Here is a 22,602-nt window from a genome sequence, read left to right on the forward strand (position 1 = left end):
GGGGAGGGCGTGAGAAGGAAAGAGCACTGAAGTGGGAAAGACCAAGGAGAAAAGAGAAAGGACAGGGTTTCAAGGTAGAAACACAGGGAAAGACAAGGGCGGGAGGAGGGAGCCAACGTGGGGCCGTGCCTGAGTCCCCACCTGCCCCGGCTCCATGCGCAGGAGCCCCCTGATGGCAGGTGGGGGCTCTGACTCCTTTCTAGGCGCTTACTGTCGCCCACCAGGGAGCTGGCTTGCCCTCAGCTAATGTCGTGGCTGAATTAATCTCAGAATAACCAGATCCCAGCAAATTCTTGTTGAACGGATGAAGAAACAAATGGAGGGGTGGCGGGAGGGCTGGGGGTAAGGGCTAGAGGGAGGACCGTGGGGGCCTGCGGCTCCTGATGAGAGCTTCCGCGGTAGTGCTTCCTCCTGCCTGTCTCGCCTCCGGCTCACAAGGTGTCATAGCCAGGCCGGGGGCGACCACAGTGAGCAGCCAGACTCAGGCTACCTGGGGGTGGCAGAAAGAGGTTAGCATTAGCCCCCACCCTGCTGTCTCAGAGCCCCCAGCTGCCCTCTCCGGGTCCGGGAGAAGCAGTAACCTGTACAGAGCAAGAGAACAGCTGAAACCCAGCCCAAGTAGAAGGACCAGGAGAAGAAGGTCTGGATCTGGGGGTGCTGAGGCTGGTTCCACCGCTCGCTGGTGTAGACCACCATGGCCACCACTGCAGAAATGGCTGGGGATGAAGACAAGAGAGAGGGCTCAGCCCCTCTGAGGGAACTCACAGGTCCCCAGAGCCCAAGGGCAGCCCAGAGTCTACCTGCAGCGAAAGCCATGATAGAAGAGGCGAGGAACGGGTGGCCTCGAATGGACAGTGAGGGGATGCAGGACATGATCAGGAAGATCACCGACAACAGTCCCCACAGGGTGGCCAGAATGCTGAGGCTCTGCGTCACGTGGATGTAGCCTGCTCGGAGGTAAGACTTCAGTGCCTGCCCCTCCGGCAGCCCACCGCCCCCAACAGGAGAGAGACCACTATCCCTTACCTGGTACTTCGGTGCCAAACTTTGGCCAGAGCCCCGAGTGTAATGAAAAGCTGGGCCCCGCAGCCACGAACCAGAAATCCGTGCTCAGAGCAATCAGGATGGACACCAGGCCCAGGGAGCCAGTGAGTAGGGCCAAGGACCGGCAGAGCTCCATGGAGGTGAGGACTGGGTGTCTGCGTCCTGGGGATGAAGAGACTGGTGATCTGGACTCTTGGGTCCTCTGAGCTCAAGAAAGAGAAGCCTTTAAGACTTTAAAACCAGGCCGGTTTGGTTTCACGCAGTTCCGGGTAGATGCATCTTGCCCTACACCCTCCCTTCCTGGTTGCCCCGACAACGTCCTCCCCCCAGAGAGGTCCACACAGTGTGTGGTGGGGAGGGTGTCACACCATCAGTGGTTTGGGTGGTGGTTCAGAACTTGCCTCTGTTTTAGGTTCTATACCTCCCACCCTCGGAACCCTCAACATCAGAGGAGACTTCCTGGAAGAGGTGTGAGAGAGGCTTGGGGGCCTCACGGTGGGAGGTGACAGATGAGACCAGGGTGTGAGTTAAACGGGGGGATGTGGCCAAAGGGGACAGTTGGGGATTGTGTCATGCTTTCCTCTGGGTTCCGCAACCTACCATTCTGGAAGAGGGAGGCCCCAATTCTAGCGTCTCCGTGGAAGGAGGAGGCTGGAGGCCAGGATGCTTGCGGCTGAAGGAAAAGTGGGCTGGATGCCTGGACTCGAGTCCTGAGGAGGAGGCAGGCAGGCAGGGGCTCAGACTCCGGGATCCCTGCATGGAGCTTATCCCCAAGGCAAGCAAACGGTGGATCACAATTCTGGAAGTTTGTGGAGAGCAAGACACGTCCACATCCTCCTCTGATAAAAGTTCACAGACAACTCTGCCTTGAGCAGGGCCTCCCGTGTGTTGGGCTTCATTGCCAAGATCAGGGTGCCTGAGGGGCAGGGGCAGCCCGCAGGACCGTCCCATCCTCTTCCCACACAGGGATCGGGATGAGCAGGTGTCAGGTGAAGGTGTGAAAGTGCCACAGCCCAGGTGGAAGGCACAGGCACACATGACCTCTGTGCATCGGGGAATGGCCTGGAAGAAGGCCTCTGTCACGAAGATGACCTGAGCCAGCAGTCCCACCACAGCCGGTGAAGGGGAGACCCAGAGTGACTCAAGAGGCCGGGGCCTCTTCCGTTATTGGAGACTTAGTTTGCCGGCCCCCATCTCTCACCCAGACCCTCACCACCGAGGTAACTGGCCACTCCTGAGAACATGCTCACGAGGACAGGCTCCCGGGGGCAGATTCAGGCCATAAGCAGCAGGGGCACCAACACAAAAATGGTGGTGCGTGTAGGTCTAGTGAAGAGCAGCAGACGGGCTTCAGGAATCTGGGCTATGGGTGTGTGGTCAAGGGAGTGCCAGAGCACAGAGCCCGTCTGCCATCGCTACCCCATCCTTATCTCCAGAGAGAGCACGAGCAGGGAAGGAGAGGGAGAGAGAATCCCAAGCAGGCTTCATGTTCAGCCCAGAGCCCAATGCAGGTCTCCATCCCACCACCCTGAGATCATGACCTGAGCCAAAATCAAGAGTCCGACCCTTAACCGACTGAGCCACCCAGGTGCCCCTGGAAATCTTTGATTCCACCAGCACTTCTTATAGGTCAGGCACTATGCCACACCCTGAGGGAATATTGGTGTGCAAAGCACATGAGTCCCTCACCCCCGCCGAACCTACACTATGCACACTATAGTAAAGACCCAAATGCTGCTTATAACCAGTTATTATGGAAGGCACCCTCAATTCTACTGAGGCCTACTCTGTTAATAAAATTTAACGCAGTCTATCATGATGATAAAAATGTACTAAATCTTTTAGTCTAATTGTTGTCTAGTAGAATGTAGCTTCATGTATCCACTCTGGTGTAAAAAAAAATAAAGAACGTTAGGTGGAAACTATCAGCTAAGAATAGTGAGCTGAGGGGCGCCTGGCTGGCTCAGTCGGTGGAGTATGCAACTCTTGATCTCAGGATCGTGAGTTCGAACCCCACGATGGGTGTAGGGATTACTTAAAAATAAAATCTTTAAAAGCAAAACAAACAAGTGGGAGAGAAAGTGCGTTGTGATTTCAGATAAGGTAGTCAGCGGCATCCCGGTGAAAAAGGTAACTTTGGGGCAAAAACCTGACAGACATTTAGAAGGTAGCCGTCCGGCGGGGCGGGGGGAGAGGGGGCCCACACCTGTGCCAGTATGGTGGCCGGCAAGGCTCAGAGCAGGGTAAGTGAGAAGCCAAGCATTAACCTTGACAAAGGACTAGAGTGGCCTGTCCCCTGAGAAGTAACTTCTTCTTTTTTTTAAAGATTTTATTTATTTATTTTGAGAGAGTGAGAATGAGAGAGAGAGAGAGAGAGAGAGTACATGAGAGCGGGGAGGGTTAGAGGGAGAAGCAGGCCCCTCGCCGAGCAGGGACCCCTATGCAGGACTCGATCCCGGGACTCCAGGATCATGACCTGAGCCGAAGGCAGTTGCTTAACCAACTGAGCCACCCAGGCGCCCCCAGAGGTAACTTCTAAATCCTTGGCATGTCCTGCCCGATAAGTGTCTTTGAACACCTGGGGTCCTTGAGCCACACTAGATGGTGTGTCCTGTCTGTGTGGTTTATGGCGGGGGCCCTGGGCCACGCCGTGTCAGGATGACCCCTGGTGGGGCCAAAGACTGAGTAGCTGAGGTCAGCCATGTGATTTATCCATGCCTACAAAACTGCCTCGGACCCTGGACAGTGAAACCCCAGGACGCCAAGGCTGGACTGAACTTCCCCAGCGGGCAGTCCTCTGTGCATATCGTCACACATTGTTGGTGGACGCGGTGAGCGCTGTCCGTGTGACTCCACTGGGAGAGGACAACTGGAAGCTCGCACCTGGTCTGGACGCTGCCTACGAGCCTCTTCCCTTGGCTGATTTTCATCTGTATCCTTTGGCTATGATCATCTGTAACCCTGAGCATAACAGCTTTCCAGTGGTTCCTTCTAGCGAATCGTTGAAACCGAAGGCGGTCTTGGGGGCCCCTGAGCTGCAGTGAGGGAGGGAAGATTGAGTCAAAGGACACCTTGTATGACCTTGATAGACTAGCTTTTCATTGGAGCTGGGAGCCACTGGGGGGTTTAGAGCTGAGGGGTGGCGTGATTTGAATCATCCCTTAACGAAAATCCCTCTGTGTAGAGAATGGACTGCCGGGGGAGCAGAAGGAGAGAAGGGGCACTAGAGCCGGTTAGAAGGCTGAGGCCATAAGCCCGGTGAAACAAGATCAGGGTGGTAACTGGATGAGCAAGGAATCAAATTCTGGACACATTTTTAAAAATTTCTTTATTGTTACGTTAATCACCATACATCAGATCATCAGTTTTTGATGTAGTGTTCCATGACTCATTGTTTGTGCATAACACCCAGTGCTCCATGCAGAACGTGCCCTCTTTAATACCCATCACCAGGCTAACCCATCCCCCCACCCCGCTCCCCTCTAGAACCCTCAGTTCGTTTCTGACAGTCCATAGTCTGTCATGGTGCGTCTCCCCCTCCGATTTCCCCCTCTTCATTCTTCCTGGACACCTTTTTAAGGTGGGAGCCAACGGCACTCGCTGATGAATCAGATGTGGGACGCAACAAAGCAGCTGAGGATGATCCCACCACTCTTGGCTGGAGCAGCTGAATGACAACGGGGCGAGATGGAGAGATACGGGAGGAGTTGGTGTGGGACGTGGGAGAGACTAAGACACGGGAGATTTGAGATGCCTCTTCTTTTCAAGTGGATATCGGAGATGAGTCTGGAGTTACCACATCATTATTATTGCTAGAATAAACGCCTATAAATATGATTCCTGGAGGGAGCCTCAGTAAATATGTCTCCTTAAATAGACCTCAATAAATTACGATTAGAGAAGGCCTCAATTGCCATTGTTAGTAGAGGAAGCCTCTATAAATATGGTACTATTGTTATTTGTGGAGTCCCCAATAAATATTTCTAGGGAGTAAGCCTCTATTAATATGACAGTTTTAGCGTAGGTTGTAATTATTATTCTTATTATTAGAATGGGCCTTGCTAAATGGTCTTATTATTTTATGATAGATATCAGTAAATCTCATGGCAATTGGGCACAGCTTATTGAATGAAGTAATGAATGAGTGAATGAGAAGGTCAAGGTCATGACTTCACACGGTGTGTGAAGAGTCAGGAGGGGGTGCAGATCAGCGATCTGGTGCTTCCAGTTGGAGGGGCCCATCCAGGGAGGGGAGGGGCAGTTAGGAATGCTGAGTGGAGACGACGTGAGTGGACGGCGAGGTGGTTTTTTCCACAGATCTTTTCGTTTATCGTATTATCCCACTGATATTATGATTCATAAGAAATATATATTTGGTCTTTGTGCTGTTCCTGGCACAAAGCTGCTAAAAGCCTTGGAATTTCGTAGGTGATGAGGGCCTTGAAGTTGTATTTGCTACATTAATGAGGCAACTGGGGGCCCGGGGTAAGCTCTTGAGAGTAAGGGCAGGTTGCCAGGGGAACCAACAACGTGTGGAATTTTCAGTCCCAGCCCCCAACCTGGGGAGGGAGGGGCTGAAGACTGAGTAATCACCAGTGGCCAATGATGCACTCAAGGATGCCTGTGTGTAATGAAGCCACCATGAAAACCCACAAAGACTGGGTTCAGAGAGCTTCCAGGTTGGTGAACACGTGCATAATGGAGAGAGTGGCCCCCTGGAGAGGGCACAGAAGCCCCTTGTCCTCTTCCCACACCTTGCCCTGTGCATCCCTTCCATCTGGCTATTCCTGAGTTATATCCTTTTATAGTAAACTGGTGATCTAGTAAGTAGAATCTTTCTCTGAGTTCTGTGAGCTGCTCTAGCAAATTAATCAAACCCAAAGAGTGAGTCATGGAAACTTCCAATCTACTGCTGGTTGACCAGAAGCCCAGGTGAGAAGCTGCACTTGTGATGGTATCTGAGGTGGGGGTGGGGGGCAGTCTTTAGGACTGAGTCCTCCACTTGTGGGATCTAACACTACCTCTGCATAGATAGTGTCAGAACTGAGTTGCTTGGTGATGTGTGATTAGGAAACACACACACACACACACACACACACACACACACACACACAGAATTGGACCTACACATCTATTTCCTAGAGGTCATAGTTAACCCCTGGGTGGGGACTGTGTGATTCATGTCTGTCCCCATCCCTACAGAGACCGAGCAGGTTGGCCTGCAGTAATCCAACCACCCCACCCCATCCACCACTCACACCTGTTTCTCATCACCCCAAACCCTCAAGGACCACACCTTAGGAGTTTCATATCAGTTTTATTAGGCTCTCAAAAAGTCGCTCTAACTGGAGATCCCATTTCTCTAACACCCCCTCTTCGTGGGCTGGGCCTTGGGTCATCTCAACTGCCTCCCACCAGGCCCCCTTCTCCCTCCTTCCCCCTTGGGACGCAGGAGTCAGAGGCCCCCACCCAGAGTCCAGGACTGAGCCCCCTGCTGCCCAAAGGAACCAGGACTGCAGGCCTCTAGACCCTCCCCCTCCTTTTCAGTGGCCCCATTTTAACTTCCAGATGAAGTTGGGGGTACATTGGGCTCAGCGGGGAGCAGACGGGCGCCGACATTCATGCATCCGGTAGGCACACATGTAGAAAATCCCTGCATGAGAAGAGATCCCATTTGGCCCCCCAAGTCCTCCTAACCTGGGCTCCCAACCCAAGACCCCAAAACAGCACTCCCTCTCTCCCTGGGTGTCTGTCTTCTGGCTCAGTGCTGGGGGGACCCTGTGGGATACCCCATCATCTCGCCCTCTGGAGTGCTGCCCACTCTGCCACGGACGCTGAACTTCCCACCCCCAAGCCCTCGTACCTGCAAAGAAGGTCATGAGCAAGGCCACCCAGCCCAGGATGTAAGACCAGGAAAAGCGCCAGTCCCCAAAGCGGCGACCGAGGAAGCTGAGGGTGACTCCAGTGTAAATGGCCAAGGCCAACAGGACAAAAAAGGCTGGTGAGAGAAGATGGGGGGAGGTGGGTGGGAAAAGGGGTGGGGGTGGGGTTTTCCAGACCCGGGTGGGAGTGAGATTGAGGAAGGCGGAGGGCCGGGTAGGAGTGGGAAGGGAAAAGGGTGGGGATGCCTCAGGAGTAGGGTTGGGGTGGGGATGGGACGGGGCTGTGCTGTGTAATAAAGAATTTGAACGGGCTGGTTTGGGGCTCTGGGTCCTGGGAGGGAGACGCTAAATCCTTGGAATTTCCTGAGTAATAGGAGTGTCTTTGTTATTGTTGAGCCTCTTGGATTTACGTTGATGAGCTGAGATGACAGTGGGTAGGACCTGGTCACCAGAAGGACCAGCCACGGACCAGAACAGCCCAGAACAGCCAGTAGGGGCTTTAAGCCACTTGGTATCAGACCACCCTCTGGGAAGGAAGCTAGAGATTAAGTTCAGTCACAGGGTCAATGACTCAGTCAAGGAAACTCCAGCAGGAACTCCAGATGCCGAAGTGCGCCCGAGCTTCCTGGCTGGTGAACAGCTCAGTGGGACACTCTGGGGGGAGGGTGCCGAAGCTCTGCCTTCAAGACCCTCTCTGGCTTCACCCTGTGCATCTCTTGCTAGAGCTGGTGCTGAGGTGTGCCCTTTATCATAAATCTGTAATTGTAAATGGAGTGCTCTCTTGAGTTCTGTGACTTCTAGCAAATTTTTGAAACTGACTGGGTCCTGGGGACCCCTGTAGCCAGTGGGTCAAAAGGGCAGATGACCTGGGGACCCCTCTTGCAACTGAAATGGGGCAGCCTTGTTAGGAATCGCGCCCTTAAACCTGGGGGGGTGGTTAGTGCCGGCCCCGAACCGCGGGACAGCGGCTGATGTAAGAAGATGCTGGCGTTAGGCATTAGAACCAGTCTTGGAGCTGGGCTTGGGGTTGGGGTGAGATTAGGATGGCCATGGAGCTGAGAATGAGGAGGAACCCCTCCCCGCCATGACAGTGGTGCTGGGGATGGAAATGGGTAGGGACGCTGGGGGTGGGGGTGGGGAGACGGGGAAGGTGGGTCCACTCACTGGAGGCGAAAAACATGATGCCCGCGGAGAAGGGCCGGGAGAGGCGGGTGAAGGTGGGCTGCTGAGCGAAGGCCAGGATGCCCATGATGATGCCCGATGTCGCGCACAGGGAAGACAGGATCATGAAGGCCCGGGTGGCATTCCAATAAGCTGTGGTAGCACCGAACGGTCACTCCCATGCCAACCCCGGCCCTCAGTGGCGAACGCTGCTATCCCTGAGGGCCGGGATGCCTTGCCTCTCTCCACGTGCCTGACCCACCTCCTCCTTCATCTCTGCAAACAAATGCTCTCTTCTTCTAGCAAGCTCCTATTCATCCTCCACAGCCCAGCTCCCAAATCCCCTCTGGGAAGTACCTTTTCACCCCTCGGGTATCATCCTCATCCCCTGCTCTGGGCTGTGGCTCTTTGGATTGTTTCCCCTTCCAGCCTGATCGCTCCCTGAGGCCAGGATTCTACCTGGAGAACACCCCCAGCACAAGTTTGGTTTGCAACTGGCCTGGAGAAATGTTTCGTGGATGGATGAATGAATGAATGATGATTGAGTGTCGATTCCCCGCTATCCTCCTGCTAATCACTTCCTACCCTCTCTCCCACTTCCTTGATAACCACTTGCCCATACCTGAAAATGACCTATTTATTTATTTTTAACTTATTTATGTCTGTCTTTCCCCGCTGGTTGCTCAGTTATGTGAGGACAAAGGTCTTGCTTTCTCATTCACTGCTCCATCTCCAGCACCAGGCGCCTGGCGCATAGCGGGTGCTCAGGGCACATGCTGAGTGAATGAACGTGGAGCACTGAGAATCATTCATCTCTTGTGCTTGGCGCTGGGCTGCCCCTTTAGGACATGCCCTGGGAATAACAGTTATGATCCCCTCATCTTGCTGGATGTACTATTTTTAATCCCCATTTTTCAGGTGTGAAGAAACTAAGGCTCAGAGAGGTACAGCGATTTATCCAGTGCCCCATAATTGGCACTAAGACTGGCGTTGACAACCAAGCACCAAAGCCCTTGTCCTTAACTGCTTGGCTATTCTGTCTCTCAGAGGACCCATGACACCTGTGTACCTGGGACAGAGCCTGGATCCCGCCACTGAAAAATAAAAAGTCTGGATCTTTGCAAAATGTACTCTTTTGTCTTGTGTGAACCTCGGTAAGAAAAATTGCTGGCTGTTTCTCCATGGATGTTGTTATGGGTTGAACGGTGTCTCTCCCCCAACCCCCAAATTCACATGTGGAAGTTAAGATGAAGTCCTACTTGGAGCAGAGCGGATTCCTAATCCAAAACGACTTAGTATCCTCACAAAATGGGGAAATTTGGAGAAAGACAGACATTTAGGAGGGTGGGGGGTACCATGTAAAGATGGAGACAGATCAGGATGATACATCCACATGCCATGGAGTGCCAAAGATTGCCAGACAACCACCACCAGAAGCTGGGAGAGATGCAGGCAACAGATTATTCCTCATAGCCTCAGAAGGAACCAACTCTGCGGACACCTTGGTTATTAGACTTCCAGCCTCCAGAGCTGTGAGACGGTACATTTCTGTTGTTTGAGTCACTCAGTCTGTGGTCCTTTGTCATGGCAGCCCCAGGAAACTATGGATGCCTCTGGGTATTTAAAAGTCTGCAGGGTGGCGCCTGGGTGGCTCAGTCGTTAGGCGTCTGCCTTTGGCTCAGGTCCTGATCCCAGGGTCCTGGGATCGAGCCCCGCATCGGGCTCCCTGCTCAGCGGGAAGCCTGCTCCTCCCTCTCTCTCCCACTCCCCCTGCTTGTGTTCCCTCTCTTGCTGTGTCTCTCTCTGTCAAATAAAATCTTAAAAAATAAAAATAAAAATAAAAGTCTGCAGGGCTTATGGGGCATGTTATCGCCTATGTCCTTCCCATGGTCGTGCTGAGGTGGGAGTGGAAAATGCAAAGGCCTCTGAGGCTTGCCTGTAGCTGCAAAAAAGAGCAGCATATCTGTCCCCCAGCAGGCTGGGGTGGGGGCTGCGGTGTCCCATCCCCGGTTACCCATTACTGCTTCTCAGCTCCGTCTTCAGAGAAAACGCTCTCTGTTCAAATCACGGTGTGCTACCTGTCTCCTGAGGGACCCTGACTGGGAGGCCACCTTTGAAGGATGCAAAACTGGATTTTTCAAAGACAGCTACAAGTCCCGATTTTTATACATAAAATCTCCAAATTTTTAAATTCTGGCAGAGACGTAAGAAACTTTAAAAACACTATACACACACGTCTGCGGCTGTGTTTGGCCCCTGCAAGTTCACGTCCCCTGCTTGGAGGCTGGTGAGCCAGCTGCTTGAACAGATACCCAGCAATCAATCAGGGTGAGGTACGTCCCTGAGGATTTCGGTTTTGAGGTCAAATGAACTTGCAGACCTCCATCATGCCTCCCTCTCCCCCCATCCCCAACAGAGAGAAGACAGAGGGGATGTCCTTGGGGCGTTCCCAGGCTGAAGCGGGAGAAATGGTAGAAGCATGACGAATGAGACCTCCGGGAATGAAAGGCATGCATGAAGTCAGGAGGCTGACTGAGCTCGGGAGCTGGCGGCTGGGGCAAGTCTTTCCACTGCTTCCTGCCTCGGTTTATCCCTCCTGCACCGGGGCATTCTGTTGCCTCTCCCCAGGCAGGTTCAGTGAGATGGGGTGGCTGAAATCTGGCCCAATACAGGGCTCAGGAGGGTTGGCTCCTCCTCCCAAAACCCCCTGGAGAGAATGTTTGGATTTTTGAGGGCAAGTCTCATGTTTTATTCCTAGACACAGTGGTACCACCCTCAGTGTTGCTGGGAGACCAAAGGGCATTAATCCATGTCAAGCACTTAGAATAGCATGTAGGACTCAATAACGTTCAATAAATGCCAGTCATTATTATTACTACTACCACTACCACTACACTATTTAGTACATAGAAAATTGGTAATGTTATATATTATTAATTTATGAATATATAATACACATTATATATTATTAATGTATTACTGTATAACGCATATTGCATATTATTGATTTATTAATATATAGTGCACATTATATAATATATTATGTGATATAATATACAATATATGTATCTCTCCATATATACATATACATGTAGGTACGTATGTACATGTATACACATATGGAGAGAGATACATAGAGATATATATCATCTTATATATAATATATGTTATCATAATGTAGCTTGCAAGAACCTTATGCCGGAAGAGCTATTTTTCTCCATTTTTACAACATATGTTATAATATGCACATATATACATATACCTATATAGACATGTACATATAGACAGATATATTACAAAGGCTGGCGCACAGTAGGTATTAAAAACTACCATCCAGTATTTAGCAAATTTAGGGTCCGCATTGCTTCTGTAGCCCACGGTACCCAGCCTAGCCCTTGATACGTCGTCGATACTGAGGAAATGCTATTCTGACAACGCCAGCCCCCCCGCAACTGCTCTACCTGACTCCGTGCCAGGAGTAATTGTACTAGGAAAAAAAAATCCTGACGTCCCAGTTCTGCCCCTTCTGTGCTGAGCGATCTTTGGCTGGCCCCTTTCCCTCTCTGGGCCACAGAGTTCTCCACAAGCCGAAAGGTGGCGAGGCTGTGCCCCGTGGGGGGCTCTCACCCCAGGCCCGGCGCAGACCCCGCCCCGGAGCCTTACCGATGCTCTCTGTCTGCAGGTAGCACTTGTTGCCCAGGCAGTATCGCCACAGGCCCTGGTGGGCGAAGGACCCCGACAGCCGGTACTGCATCCAGTGGTCTGTCGCCGTGGCCACCACCAGAAGGATGGTCCCCACCCAGGCACAGAAGAGGCCGCCACCCATGAAGCTGTACATGGTGATCTGTGGAGACGGGGAGAGATGGGGTCAGGAGCTGGACTCCCAGTTGAGGAAGGAGGAGCCGGGGACCTAGACTTCCAGATCCCAGGTGAGGAGGGGGCTAGGGGCTGGGACACCGGGTCCCTGGAAGAGGAAAGAGCTGGGCGCCTGGGCCCCTGGGTCCTGGGGTGGGGGGAGTTGGAGGCCTGGACTCCGGGTCCTAAGTGAGGAGGCGGCTAGGGGCTGGGACCCCACCAGGCCCCCAGGAGAGGAAGGAGCTGAAGGACAGACCCTTAGGTCTTGGGGGAGGAGGGGGCCTATAGGTCCAATGCCTGGTCCCTACCTGAGTGGCAGAGCCCGTCACAAGCCCTCTGTCTGCCTCGGCCCTTCTGTGCGGACTGAGCTGAGCCAGGTCGCTGGCCTCTCTGCTCCCTGGGTCCCCCAAATCCCTTAAGCCTCCCCACACAATGGCCCGTGGCCCAGCAGCTTCCAGCAGGCAAAAGTGCAATGGTGGCAGAGGCCCCAGATGGAATTCGCTGAAACAGGGATCCAAGTGCTCCCTCCCCGCAGCCCCTGGCCCCACTGGCCTCTCTCTGTGACCCTCCCAACGACCCTACCACCCTTTCACAGGCCTTGCTCACAGCACCCGCTGGGTTAGCCTGAGCTGCGTAAGCACACACACACAGAGACACAAGACATGGGGGCAGTCGTCCATTTATTGTTCAACCAGGGCTCCCCACACCCAAGGGCAGGAAATGGGGTCGAGGGGGTGGCAGGTGTCTGGGTATGTTGGGCCAATGGGGTTCTTTGCAGATGGGCCACGGGGCATGTCATGGTTGGGACTGGGGGACCAGAAGGAGGATGGGATGGGGTTGGCTGGGGTCGAAGATGGGCTGGGTTTGGGGTCAAGTTTAGGAGGTAGTTTAAGGATGAGCACTGGCTTGGCCCGAGGTAGGCAGAGAAGCAGGATGCAGAGCTGCGACTGAGGGTGGAGATGGGGAAGGAAATGGGAATGAGTGGGGTTGGGGATGTGATATCGAGAGTGGGGACAACACTGGGGCTCCAGAGGCAGGGGGGGACGGGGTTGGGGCTGTCACTGTAGTTGGGGGTGGTGTTGGGAACGGGGAGACGCATGGCTTTGGGCACAGATATGAGGCTCGGGGCTTTTGCTGGCGTGGGATCCTAAATCAGCTCCAGTTTTCATGGGGTGACTCGCAGGACCCACTCCGGAGGCTGTGGTTTTGGGAGAAGAAACGTGGGAGCAAGATGTTTCTTGGGGTATCTCTGCCATAGCTGAGGTCACCCTGGGCTCCAGGAAAACCCTCCTGGCGACCCTGGGGGTCCCTCTCGGGGGTCTGGGGAGCTGGGCCTCCTAGTACTCTGTCTCCCAGTCTTCTGCTGCAGCAGGCGGCACGTCCTGGGGCGCCTCCTGACCTCGGGCTTCCTTCCTCCCATCCTGGTCAGGCAGCGTTGGTGGTGATGCTGGCATCACCGGCGGAGTCTTGGGGCCAGCCCCAGACCCCCCCAGACAGCCCCTCTTGGCCCTTCCAGGTCTCCACTGCTGCTGGCCCTGGCCCCTGCCTGGCCTGCGCTGGACGCCCCAGCCCCCGCGTCCCCTGGATGGCCTTGTGGCCATGCCTGGCTGGGTGCAGCATGCCTGGGGGGTGCAGGGGCAGGAGGGCAAGGACTGTTGAAGGGTGTAGGCCCCCATCAGGGCACTGTGCAGGAGGTAGGAGAGGGCATCCAGACGGATGGGGACGGTGACAGAGGCCAAGCTCTCAGGGAGCCCCAGGTGGGGGGCTGGGTCTGGGGTGCCCAGGGGGAAAGGTGGCAAGGCTGGGAAAGGTGCAGGGGTCCACGGCTTGGTCCCTGGTGATGGCAGGGACAGGTTGTTCCTGGAATGACAAGAGGACAGGTCAGCGGGTCTCACCATCTCTCTCTGTCCTCCCTACTGCGGTCCAGCCCTTTTCCTGGGAGTCCATTCAGCTCTGCATCCACCTCTGACTTCCTTACCCACTTCTCTCAATCTCTCTCTCTCTCTCTCAGTCTCTTAATCTTTCTCTCATTTATTCTTCCCATCTCTCAGCCAGAACTTCAGCATCAGCCGGAACGAAATTCCAGCTCCAGGCTGCCTCGCTCAAGGTGTGTTTCCGGGCCAATCACTTCCCTGTGCTGAACCTTAATTTTTCAAACCAAAAGATGGCTCTTGGTGGTACCAAAGGTGCATAGGAAAGGCCTGGGTTTGACAATTAGTATTATTATTTCTCCAGCTCTATGGCTGTTCTTGGTATCTTTGATTCTCCTGGCTCCTTCTTGAAATTTCTCCCTGTTCCAGGAATATCTGTTTCTAGCTGTGTCCCTGTTCCTAAGTATCTCGCTCAGCTCTGTCAATAAGGTCGCTGAGATTCTGTTTCTAACTGATGATACTTGAGACTTTTTTTTTTCTTTTTTCTGATACTCTCTTTGAGTCGGTCCACTCTGTCTCTGTTTTTCTCTGTCCCCTTCCCTCTCTGGTCTCTGTCCTCCCCATGGGGAGGGTCTTGCGTCTCTTACCCCTCGGGCCCAGTCCCTTCCTCTTGCTGTTCCATCTTTACAGGGGCGTCTCAAGTCGCTTCTGGTACCTTCGACTCGGTTTCTCCAGGGCCCAGGGCGGCGCGGAGGGGTCTGAAAGAAAGTAGACGGGACTTTGTCCAGAGTGGGGCGTGGCTCTTGAGGTGTGCGGCGCCGCGGCAAAGTACGCTGGGGCCGTGGGATCTAATTCCTCGACCCCACGTATCTCAGGCTGCAGCGCCCATCTCCCCGAGACCCAGAGTCTGGTCCCAGAGCTTCTTCCATGCTCAGACTCAGCAATCCAGACCCCAGGCCCCCTCCTCCCTTGGACCCAGGAGTCAGGACCTCAGCCCCCTGCTCTATCTCCAGCTGTATTTCTGGCCATTTCCTCAGTGGGTCTGATGATGTTCTTTAGGACCAAAGGGATATTTAGATATGGCAATCAGGGCATCTGGATGCTCCTCAGGGCAGAGGGGAAAGTAGGTGGGCTGGAGTCGAGGCAGATGCTTAACCCACGGAGCCACCCAGGCACCCCTCTGTTGGAATACCTTTGTATTTGCGGAAAAGTTACAAAGATACTACAGAGTTCTCCTACAGACCTCACCCAGCTTCCCCTAATGTTATCTTCTTACATTGTTGTGGAACCTTTGTTGCAACTAAGAAACTAACATGACTATTGGCCAGACTCCAGACTTTATTTGGAATTTCCCAGTTTTCACACTAAAGTCCTTCATTTTCTGTTCCAGAATCTGATGCAGGATGCCATTTATCACCACATCTCCTTTGTCTCCTCTGTTCGGCAGCAGCTTCTCAGTCTTTCCTGGCTTTTCCCAACCTTAACAATTTTGAGGAATACTACCCAGTTATTTTATAAAATAGAGGCCCATTTTAATTAATAATTCTAATTTATTTTTTTGAGAATTCTAATGTACTTAATCCTCACTTCACATATTATCAAACTGTGCCTCAGACTCTAAGTAAGTAGCTCAAGGTCACAGAGCTAGGAAGTGGCACAAGTGAAATTTGAACCTCAAATCTGTGCTCTTTATGGAGACACAAGTAGGAGCCAGATTATGTAGGACCTGGTAGGCTGCACTGAAGACTTTGGGGTTTTTTTGTTTTTTGGGTTGTTGTTTTTTTTTGTGGTTGTTTTGTTTTGTTTTAACTTTTGAACATTGAGATGACTTGGAGCATTTGTAAACTGAGGTGTGACATAATTTGATTTATGTTTTAAGAAAAGCACTGTGTCAGCGGTTTGGAGAACAGGCTCTGGTGGAAAGCAAGAGTGGTCACAGCAAGTCCAGGGAGGATGCTGCTGTCACTCCAGGCCAGGGGTGGTGGTGACTCCCAAGGTGGGTGGGGGTAGTGGGGATGGGAAGATGTGAAAGGGTTTAGGATGTATTTTGGAAGAACCAACAGAATTTGCTGTAGGGCTTCTGGGGGTGATTCATGAGGAATCAAGGATAATGCAGAGTCTGGGATTCCTGGGTGGCTCAGTTGGTTAAGAATCTGCCTTTGGCTCAGGTCATGATCCCAGAGTCCTGGGACCGAGTCCCATGTGGGGCTCCTTGTTCAGCGGGGAGCCTGCTTCTCCTCTGCCTGCAGCTCCCCCTGCTCGTGCTCTCTCTCTGACAAATAAATCAATAAAATCTTAAAAAAAAAAAAAGATAACGCAAAGTTTTCGGCCAGAGCAGTGTTTTTTAATATGAATTTTTTTTTTAACATAAGTTCACAACATCCCACTTTAAGGATGGAAAAGCCCAGATAGGGCCTTTTACCTTTTGAGTTCTCTGGAATCTAGGCCCTGTGCTGGATGTTGCTGGTGATTCAGACCTGTCACCTGCCCTCGAAGGAGTCTGTCTTGAGGGGTGGGGGCCAGACACAGAGATGAGCGGTAACATTCCAGGGTGATCAGAGCTTGCGAACAGGAACAGGACAAGAGCTCCAAGCGGGGAAAATGCTGCCGAGGGCAAAGGGGTGAGTTTGGGAGCCAGGAGAACATTGTTGCCTGGAGGCGGGGCGGTTCTTTGGGGTTTTTTGTTGTTGTTGTTGTTGTTTTTAGGAGAGGTAGCCTTTGGGCTAGGTCTAGAATGAGTGGGTATTTGATGTAGAAGAAATAGTGTGAGCAAAGGCCAGGTGGCTGGAATCGAAAGACTTTTTTTTTTTTTTTTAAGATTTTATTTATTTGTCAGACACACAGAGAGAGAGCACAAGCAGGCAGAAAGGCAGGCAGAAGGAGAGAGAGAAACAGACTCTGAGCAGAGAGCCGCTGAGCAGAGAGCCCGATGAAGGACTCAGTCCCAGGACCCCAGGATCATGATCTGAGCTGAAGGCAGATGCTTAACCAACGAGCCACCCAGGCATCCCTGGAATCGAAAGATTTTTATCACAGAGCGCAGGACTTCCTTTCCTGGCGAGTGTGATTAAGATTCGGGTCTCATCCATCCGTTACGCCGTATCCCAAAGAGGCAGGACAATTTTTTTTTTTTTAAGGCAGGACTATTTTGTCGGAAATGAGGGTTCGAATCCTAGCTCCGCTACTTACAAGCGAGTGACCTAAAGCAAGCCGCTTAAGCTTTTCGAATTCCCGCTTCTTCGCGATTTGGCGCTTCCTGCTCCATTCCGGCATAACGGAATTGCTTCCCGTTTTGTTCTGTCACTGTTTTCTCCTGTTTCTGTGATCAAGGTCCGACGTCAACTGACGAAGGACCTGGCTCTTTAAGGCCCTCCTCCCACACTAGAGAGCGCAGGCGGGCTCTTGGGTCTCTAAGGGAATGTCCTTTATCCCTCTTCCAAAATGGACAGGCAAGTTCTGAATGTGACCAATCAACCCCTGAGTCGGGGGCAGCGAAACTTCCGATTCGCTGGGGAACTCTGGCGGCCGTGCGTGTGAGCTCCGCCCACCCCGTATTACGTAAGCAGCGAGGGACAGTCATCCTTGGCTCTGATTGGCGAGTGAGTTCGCGTTGCTTTCGAGTCCCCTCCCGCCGACCGATCCGCGAACAAGCACCCTCGCTCTTTGATTGGCTACATTTCTGAGCGCGCATTCGCTCTCGCTCTCTGATTGGTTGTCGTCTCTCCGGACGGTCTCCGGACTTTCTTGCTACTGCGCCTAACCTGCTCGGATGCCGTTGTTAGGTTGTGTGGCAACTGCCGCATCCGGGGAGACCCTTCGCAGGCCTGGGGATGCCGAGCGAAACTTGGAGGGGGGAATCCCGCGCAGGGGTCTCCTTCGCCCACCAGGGGGCCCCACTGCCTCATCCCCACCTTAGGATCCCCCTTCTTTTCACTGTTCCCCCCACGGGCCTCGGACAAAGTCCCAAGACTGGACCTTCAGGGCCTCCAGCGCCCCGGGCTCACGGATTCCCTTAAGTCCCCGCTTCCATCCCCCTCCAGGGGACCCTGGGATGCCTTTGGGGGCCCTGCTCTCCCCTGAGCCTTACCCACTCTTTCAACCCCTCCAACTTGGGGGCCCTCCCAAGTGCAGGGTAGGTGGCAGGGCCTCCCGGTCTTGGGGGCTCCTCTCACTGCGGCCCCTACCCTTACATCGTCCCTCTCCCCTGCGTCGCCCGCTCCCACTTCCCTTCCTTGCCTCCCTTGGAGAATCGCCCCGCTCCTGCGGGCTCTGACCTCACTACTTTCTTCCCAGCGCCTTAGACTTTGACCCAAGAGTTATACCTTCTTCCTAACAGAATCCTGCCGCCTGAGGAGTGGTTCCCCGCCCACAAGGTCGGGATTCCCACACCTGGTGCTTATGCTTCTCCTCCCCCAACTTGTAGGCCCTTCAGGAAGGGGATGGGACCTCCCCACCCTCAGGAGTCCGGTCTCCTCTCCTTCTAGCCCCTTTCCCCTTTCTTCCCAGCCCACCATCCCCTTGCGAAGTCTTTCAGCCCTGCAAGTTTTAGGGGGACGGCCATACTGAAGTCTCCCACTCCTTCAAGAGACCCAGGCATCCTTCATATTCAGGGGGAGAGGGTCTCCAGGGACATCTCTGCCTTCAGACCCGTATTTCTTCCCCTTTTTTTCCCTATTCCTTAAGGCCCCCCCCTCACTGCCATTCTCCCCTCCCCCAACCCCACCTTTTCAGGTGTTTTACTGACACTTCTGAAATTCAGGTGGTCACCTGTAGGACACCCTCACGCTTTCAAATCCCGCCCCCCACCTGAGGGTCTTCTCTGCCAGCATCTCTGCTGGGTTCCCTCCCTTAGACATTCCACTGTCTCCCTAGGACCTCCCTCCTCACTGCTATCTCCTTTACACCCAGGATGCCCCAGGGTATCTTTCACGGTAAAGAGGGTCATCCCTGCCCTGGGAACCTCCCTCTTTCTTAGGGGCTCACCTCTCATAGCCCCCTCCCTGCCCTGTCAAGAGGACTGTAAAATTCAGGGTCTCTCCCTTTGGAATTGCCCCTTCCCCTTTGACATTTGTTTGGGACAATCCTTTCCATTGTCATCTTTTTTCAGGGTTACGGGCATTCAGGTTGTCACCTGTGGAGCTTTCCCCACATTTAGAGAACTCCCACACAGCACCCTCCAACTCAGTGACTCAGAGCAGAAGCTTCTCGGTTCAGAGAGTGATCCTCAGGGCCTCCCTCAGCCACAGCGGTTTCCCCTCACCTGGGCTTCCTCTTACACACTCCCAGAAGACCCGACATCTTCCCGCCATTCTTCCGACCGTCTCCCCCAGTCACTGTCCTAAGATCCCCCTTTCCTCGGTTTCCCTATCATCTTGCTCACTCTCAGGCACACCTGGGTCTTCTTCAGTATCCAGGCCATCAATCTCAGGACCTCCTGTGCCTTTCCCCTTTCCCCTCACCTGGGCCTGCCTGTTCTTGCCTTCACACCTCCCCCAGAATTAACCTTGGGGCGCTCCCAAGGATCTTCTCCCCACACCGATCACACACAGAATTCCCTCTCTTGTCCACTTAGCCTTGGGATTCTCAACCTTTGCACCCCTTCCCAGCCTGGTCCAGACCCTAATTCACACCTTGGATTCCCAGTACCTTTGTCTCATACATGGGGAGGGCTTTCCTGCCCTGCTTTCAGAAGGAAGTAGAGGATCCAGATTGCTAGGCTCCCAATCAAACATGCTTAGCCCTTAGTCAGCAGTCACTGTTCAGGCCTGTGTCCCACATGGGGCCTTCGATGGGCACCTTTGCCCCCACTCCAGGGTGGCCAGACTGGTTGGCAAGAGGTTATTGGAGTGGAGGGGTCAGATTTGTGGGCTAGATCTGAAAGGAGTCCCCCTAATGTCATGTGGCTATGAACGATTTTCAGGCCACCTGAAAGTCAAGATTTGCTAGAAACATCTGCTAAAGTGGCAGTGGGAGTCTAGAGGCCCAAGGGTCCCAAGAGGGAGATCACTTAGACATGTTCACTTGTATTATCTCATTTAAACTTTGTGATCATAATCTTTTAAAAAGTGCTCAATATGTTTTATTTTTAAATTCTTTTAATATAGGAAAATGAACTATTTTTGGCGTACAGTTCCAAATTTTGGACAAATGCATTTTGACAAATGTATAGCCATGTAACCACCACCACCATCAAGACACAAAATACTTCTATCATCCCCCTCAAATTCTCTTGCACTGCCCCTTTGTCATAATAACCTTAAAAAAAAAAAAAAACCAGCATCTTCCTGGAGGACAGTTTGGCCTCATCTAACAAAATTAAATGGCACAGCCCCTTAGACCCCTGCCAGGGGGTTACCTATGCAGGAATTAGTTACTCTCCACTTTTAAAAAAGATTTATTTGTTTGTTTATTTGAGGTGGATGAGGGGCAGAGGGAGTGGGAGAGAGAATCTCAAGCAGACTCCGCACTGAGAACAGCACCTGACTGAGGGTGACCCTGAGATCATGACCTGAGCCAAAATCAAGGGTCAATTGCTTAACCAACTGAGCCACCCAGGTGTCCCTAGATACGCCCCCCTCCCCCCTTACTGATCAATAAATAATGGCTCAGAGAAGTTACTCATGTCATATTGGCAAACATGCAACAAACCAGCTAAGACTGAAACTCGTTTTGATTCCAGAGCTTTTTCTTCTTCTGCATGCTGCATTCCGGACCGATGCTGATGATGATGTCATAGTGGGAGAAAATAACACATTTTTTGAAAACTTGGAGGTACTGGACTCTATTCCAAGTGCTTTTATCTAACTCACTCTCACAGCAACCCTAACAGGTCATTTTACAGATGAGGACAAAAAGGCACAGAGAGGTTAATGACTTGCCTAAGGTCAGAGGTGAATGTATGGCCTTTCTGAGCTGCTCTGGCTACCCTCTTTCTTAGGTTTTATGTTCTCTCGGAACCTTAAGGAAAATGAAGGGATTTTTTGAGGTGACAAATTAGGTGGAAATCCACCAGTGGCGAATGAGGTCTACTGATAGCTTTTGGGAAAGAATGTTGAAAGCAGGCTCAGAGGGAACAGGGCAGGATACCTGTGATGTAGGGTAAAAAATGGTAGTCCAAAGCTGGTGTGTGTGTTGTACAATAAAGATTTTGTCAGCCCTTTGTTCCTGGCTCCTAGGAGGGAACCTCTAAACCCTTCTGAGCCACAGAAATGTCTTTGATATTTACAATGGGCCCTGAGACCACACCTAAGTTTATGGTAACGGGGCGACTCACGGTGGGCCCCTGGGTGGTTTCAAGATGGGGGCTGTCCATGCCAGAAAGACCAGCCATGTCCTTAGGGCTTTGGAGCTTTGAGCCTTGTGACCCCCTGAGAAGGAAAAGGGACTGGGGACTAGGGACCGAGTTCAACCACAGCACGTGGCCGATGATTCAACCCGTCATGGCTACATAAAAAAACCCCACAAAAACTCTGGACACCAAGCCTCAGGTGAGCTTCCTGGCTGGTGACACACATCGACGTGCTGAGAAGGCAGTGCATCTTGAGGACACAGAAGCTTCACAATTGGGACCCTCCCTGACCTTCCCCTATGCATCTCATTTGGCTGGTACTAATCTGTGTCCTTTTTTTTTTTAAGATTTTATTTATTTATTTGAGAGAGAGAGAGAGAGAAAGAGAATGAGTGGGGGCGGAGGGGCAGAGGGAGAGGGAGAAGCAGACTCCCCACTGAGCAGGGAGCCCAATGCAGGACTCGACCCCAGGACTATGGGATCATGATCTGAGCTGAAGGCAGACACTTAACTGACTGAGCCGCCCAGGCTCATCTGTAACCTTGATCATATCCTTTTATAATAAGAAAACGTAAGAAAGAGTTTCCCTGAGTTCTGTGAGCTATTCTAGAAAAGTATCAAACCCAACGAGAGGGTGGTGAGAACCCCCATTTATGGCTAGTCCGTCAGAAGGGCAGGTGGCATCTGAAGCAAGGGAGAGGGGCAGCCCCGTGGGACTGAGCCGTCACCCTTGGGATCTGATGTCACCTCCAGGTAGATAATGTCAGAATGGAGTTAAATTGTCAGACACCCACCTGGTGTCAAAAAATGGCTCAATGTGTAGAAAACCCACACCCCTGGTGTCAGAAGTGAAATGTAGTAGATACGTGAGGGTAAAGGAGAAACGCACAGGGTGGGAGAGCAGGGCCACCATTCTCACGTCAAGAAGCAAAGGAGTCCAGAAAACCTCTCTGGAGCCACCCAAGTCCTCACACTTTTGCCTCATGAGAGAGCCAGTCTTTGGACACCTGCCACATAGGACACAGCCAAGGTTAGCTAGAGAAGCAGCTTCAGCCAACAAGAGGCCACTGTTGTGGCCAGTCGGGTCAAGAGTTAATTGTCCCCGTGCCTGTCCCTCCTCCAGGCCCCCAAACTTTGGAAAACCAGGGCTTTAAGTGGGAATGGAGAGAAGGTGTGTCTCGGACAACTGGTCACCAAGGAGGCAAGTCCCAGCTTGAACTTCCATTGGATGGAGAGGGAATTTGAGGGGAAAGTGTAGGACCAGGCTGAGTTTTAATAATCAGAACTAACCGGAAAGTTAGGGTATCTGAGACACCATTCGGGACTGAGAAAAAAATGTTTTGACAGAGAACGATTGAGTCAGTGATCAGAAACATAGAACAGTTTTATATTTATACTTCCTGGGGTTGATAGTCCCCAGTTAATTAGATAGGGTATCTGGCAATGTGGAAATTCCACACTGAGGTCTGCCTCCAAGCCTGTTGTCACTCTTGTAATTTTT

General features: G+C 52.4%; 3 protein-coding genes across 6 annotated transcripts; all 3 read right to left on the minus strand.

Annotated features, from left to right (window-relative positions):
• Positions 1-349: 349 nt before the first annotated feature.
• Positions 350-4,471, minus strand: NKG7 (natural killer cell granule protein 7). Of its 3 annotated transcripts, XM_027618012.2 has the most exons (4): positions 1,027-4,471; positions 801-947; positions 582-716; positions 350-490 (listed from the first exon to the last, which is right to left on the minus strand). In XM_027618012.2, exons 1-4 carry the CDS (start codon positions 1,178-1,180, stop codon positions 432-434), a joined length of 495 nt encoding a protein of 164 aa, XP_027473813.1. In that variant the 5' UTR covers positions 1,181-4,471; the 3' UTR covers positions 350-431. The 3 variants fall into 3 exon arrangements, with proteins under 3 accessions (XP_027473813.1, XP_027473810.1, XP_027473811.1); XM_027618009.2 differs by having other exon boundaries at positions 582-947; XM_027618010.2 differs by having other exon boundaries at positions 485-716.
• A 1,875-nt stretch (positions 4,472-6,346) lies between these two features.
• Positions 6,347-11,925, minus strand: LIM2 (lens intrinsic membrane protein 2). 2 transcript variants are annotated; one of them, XM_027618008.1, is made up of 4 exons: positions 11,751-11,925; positions 8,091-8,240; positions 6,908-7,042; positions 6,347-6,697 (listed from the first exon to the last, which is right to left on the minus strand). In XM_027618008.1, the coding sequence occupies exons 1-4, from the start codon at positions 11,923-11,925 to the stop codon at positions 6,636-6,638; spliced, it is 522 nt and encodes a 173-aa protein (XP_027473809.1). In that variant the 3' UTR covers positions 6,347-6,635. The 2 variants fall into 2 exon arrangements, with proteins under 2 accessions (XP_027473809.1, XP_027473808.1); XM_027618007.2 differs by having other exon boundaries at positions 8,091-8,253; positions 11,641-11,925.
• A 690-nt stretch (positions 11,926-12,615) lies between these two features.
• Positions 12,616-17,157, minus strand: C17H19orf84 (chromosome 17 C19orf84 homolog). The gene is made up of 3 exons (XM_027618013.2): positions 17,003-17,157; positions 14,461-14,571; positions 12,616-13,802 (listed from the first exon to the last, which is right to left on the minus strand). Exons 2-3 carry the CDS (start codon positions 14,493-14,495, stop codon positions 13,280-13,282), a joined length of 558 nt encoding a protein of 185 aa, XP_027473814.1. The 5' UTR covers positions 14,496-14,571; positions 17,003-17,157; the 3' UTR covers positions 12,616-13,279.
• Positions 17,158-22,602: the final 5,445 nt, after the last annotated feature.

The sequence above is a fragment of the Zalophus californianus genome, chromosome 17 (assembly GCF_009762305.2).
Source record: "Zalophus californianus isolate mZalCal1 chromosome 17, mZalCal1.pri.v2, whole genome shotgun sequence".
In the NCBI taxonomy this organism is placed as follows: Eukaryota; Metazoa; Chordata; class Mammalia; order Carnivora; family Otariidae; genus Zalophus; species Zalophus californianus.

Excerpts from the sequence above, each read along its gene's own strand:
- NKG7 (XM_027618009.2), bottom strand. The coding sequence starts at position 1,180 with ATGGAGCTCTGCCGGTCCTTGGCCCTACTCACTGGCTCCCTGGGCCTG. Across the intron at positions 948-1,026 it reads GTTTGGCACCGAAGTACCAG|GCTACATCCACGTGACGCAG; the intron begins GTAAGGGATAGT and ends ACCTCCGAGCAG. Across the intron at positions 491-581 it reads TGTTCTCTTGCTCTGTACAG|GTAGCCTGAGTCTGGCTGCT; the intron begins GTTACTGCTTCT and ends TGCCACCCCCAG.
- LIM2 (XM_027618007.2), bottom strand. The coding sequence starts at position 11,925 with ATGTACAGCTTCATGGGTGGCGGCCTCTTCTGTGCCTGGGTGGGGACC. Across the intron at positions 8,254-11,640 it reads TGTGGCCCAGAGAGGGAAAG|GGTGCTACCACAGCTTATTG; the intron begins GGGCCAGCCAAA and ends GAGTGACCGTTC. Across the intron at positions 7,043-8,090 it reads CATCATGTTTTTCGCCTCCA|CCTTTTTTGTCCTGTTGGCC; the intron begins GTGAGTGGACCC and ends TTCTCTCACCAG.
- C17H19orf84 (XM_027618013.2), bottom strand. The coding sequence starts at position 14,495 with ATGGAACAGCAAGAGGAAGGGACTGGGCCCGAGGG. Across the intron at positions 13,803-14,460 it reads GAAGGGACTGGGCCCGAGGG|GAACAACCTGTCCCTGCCAT; the intron begins GTAAGAGACGCA and ends TTGTCATTCCAG.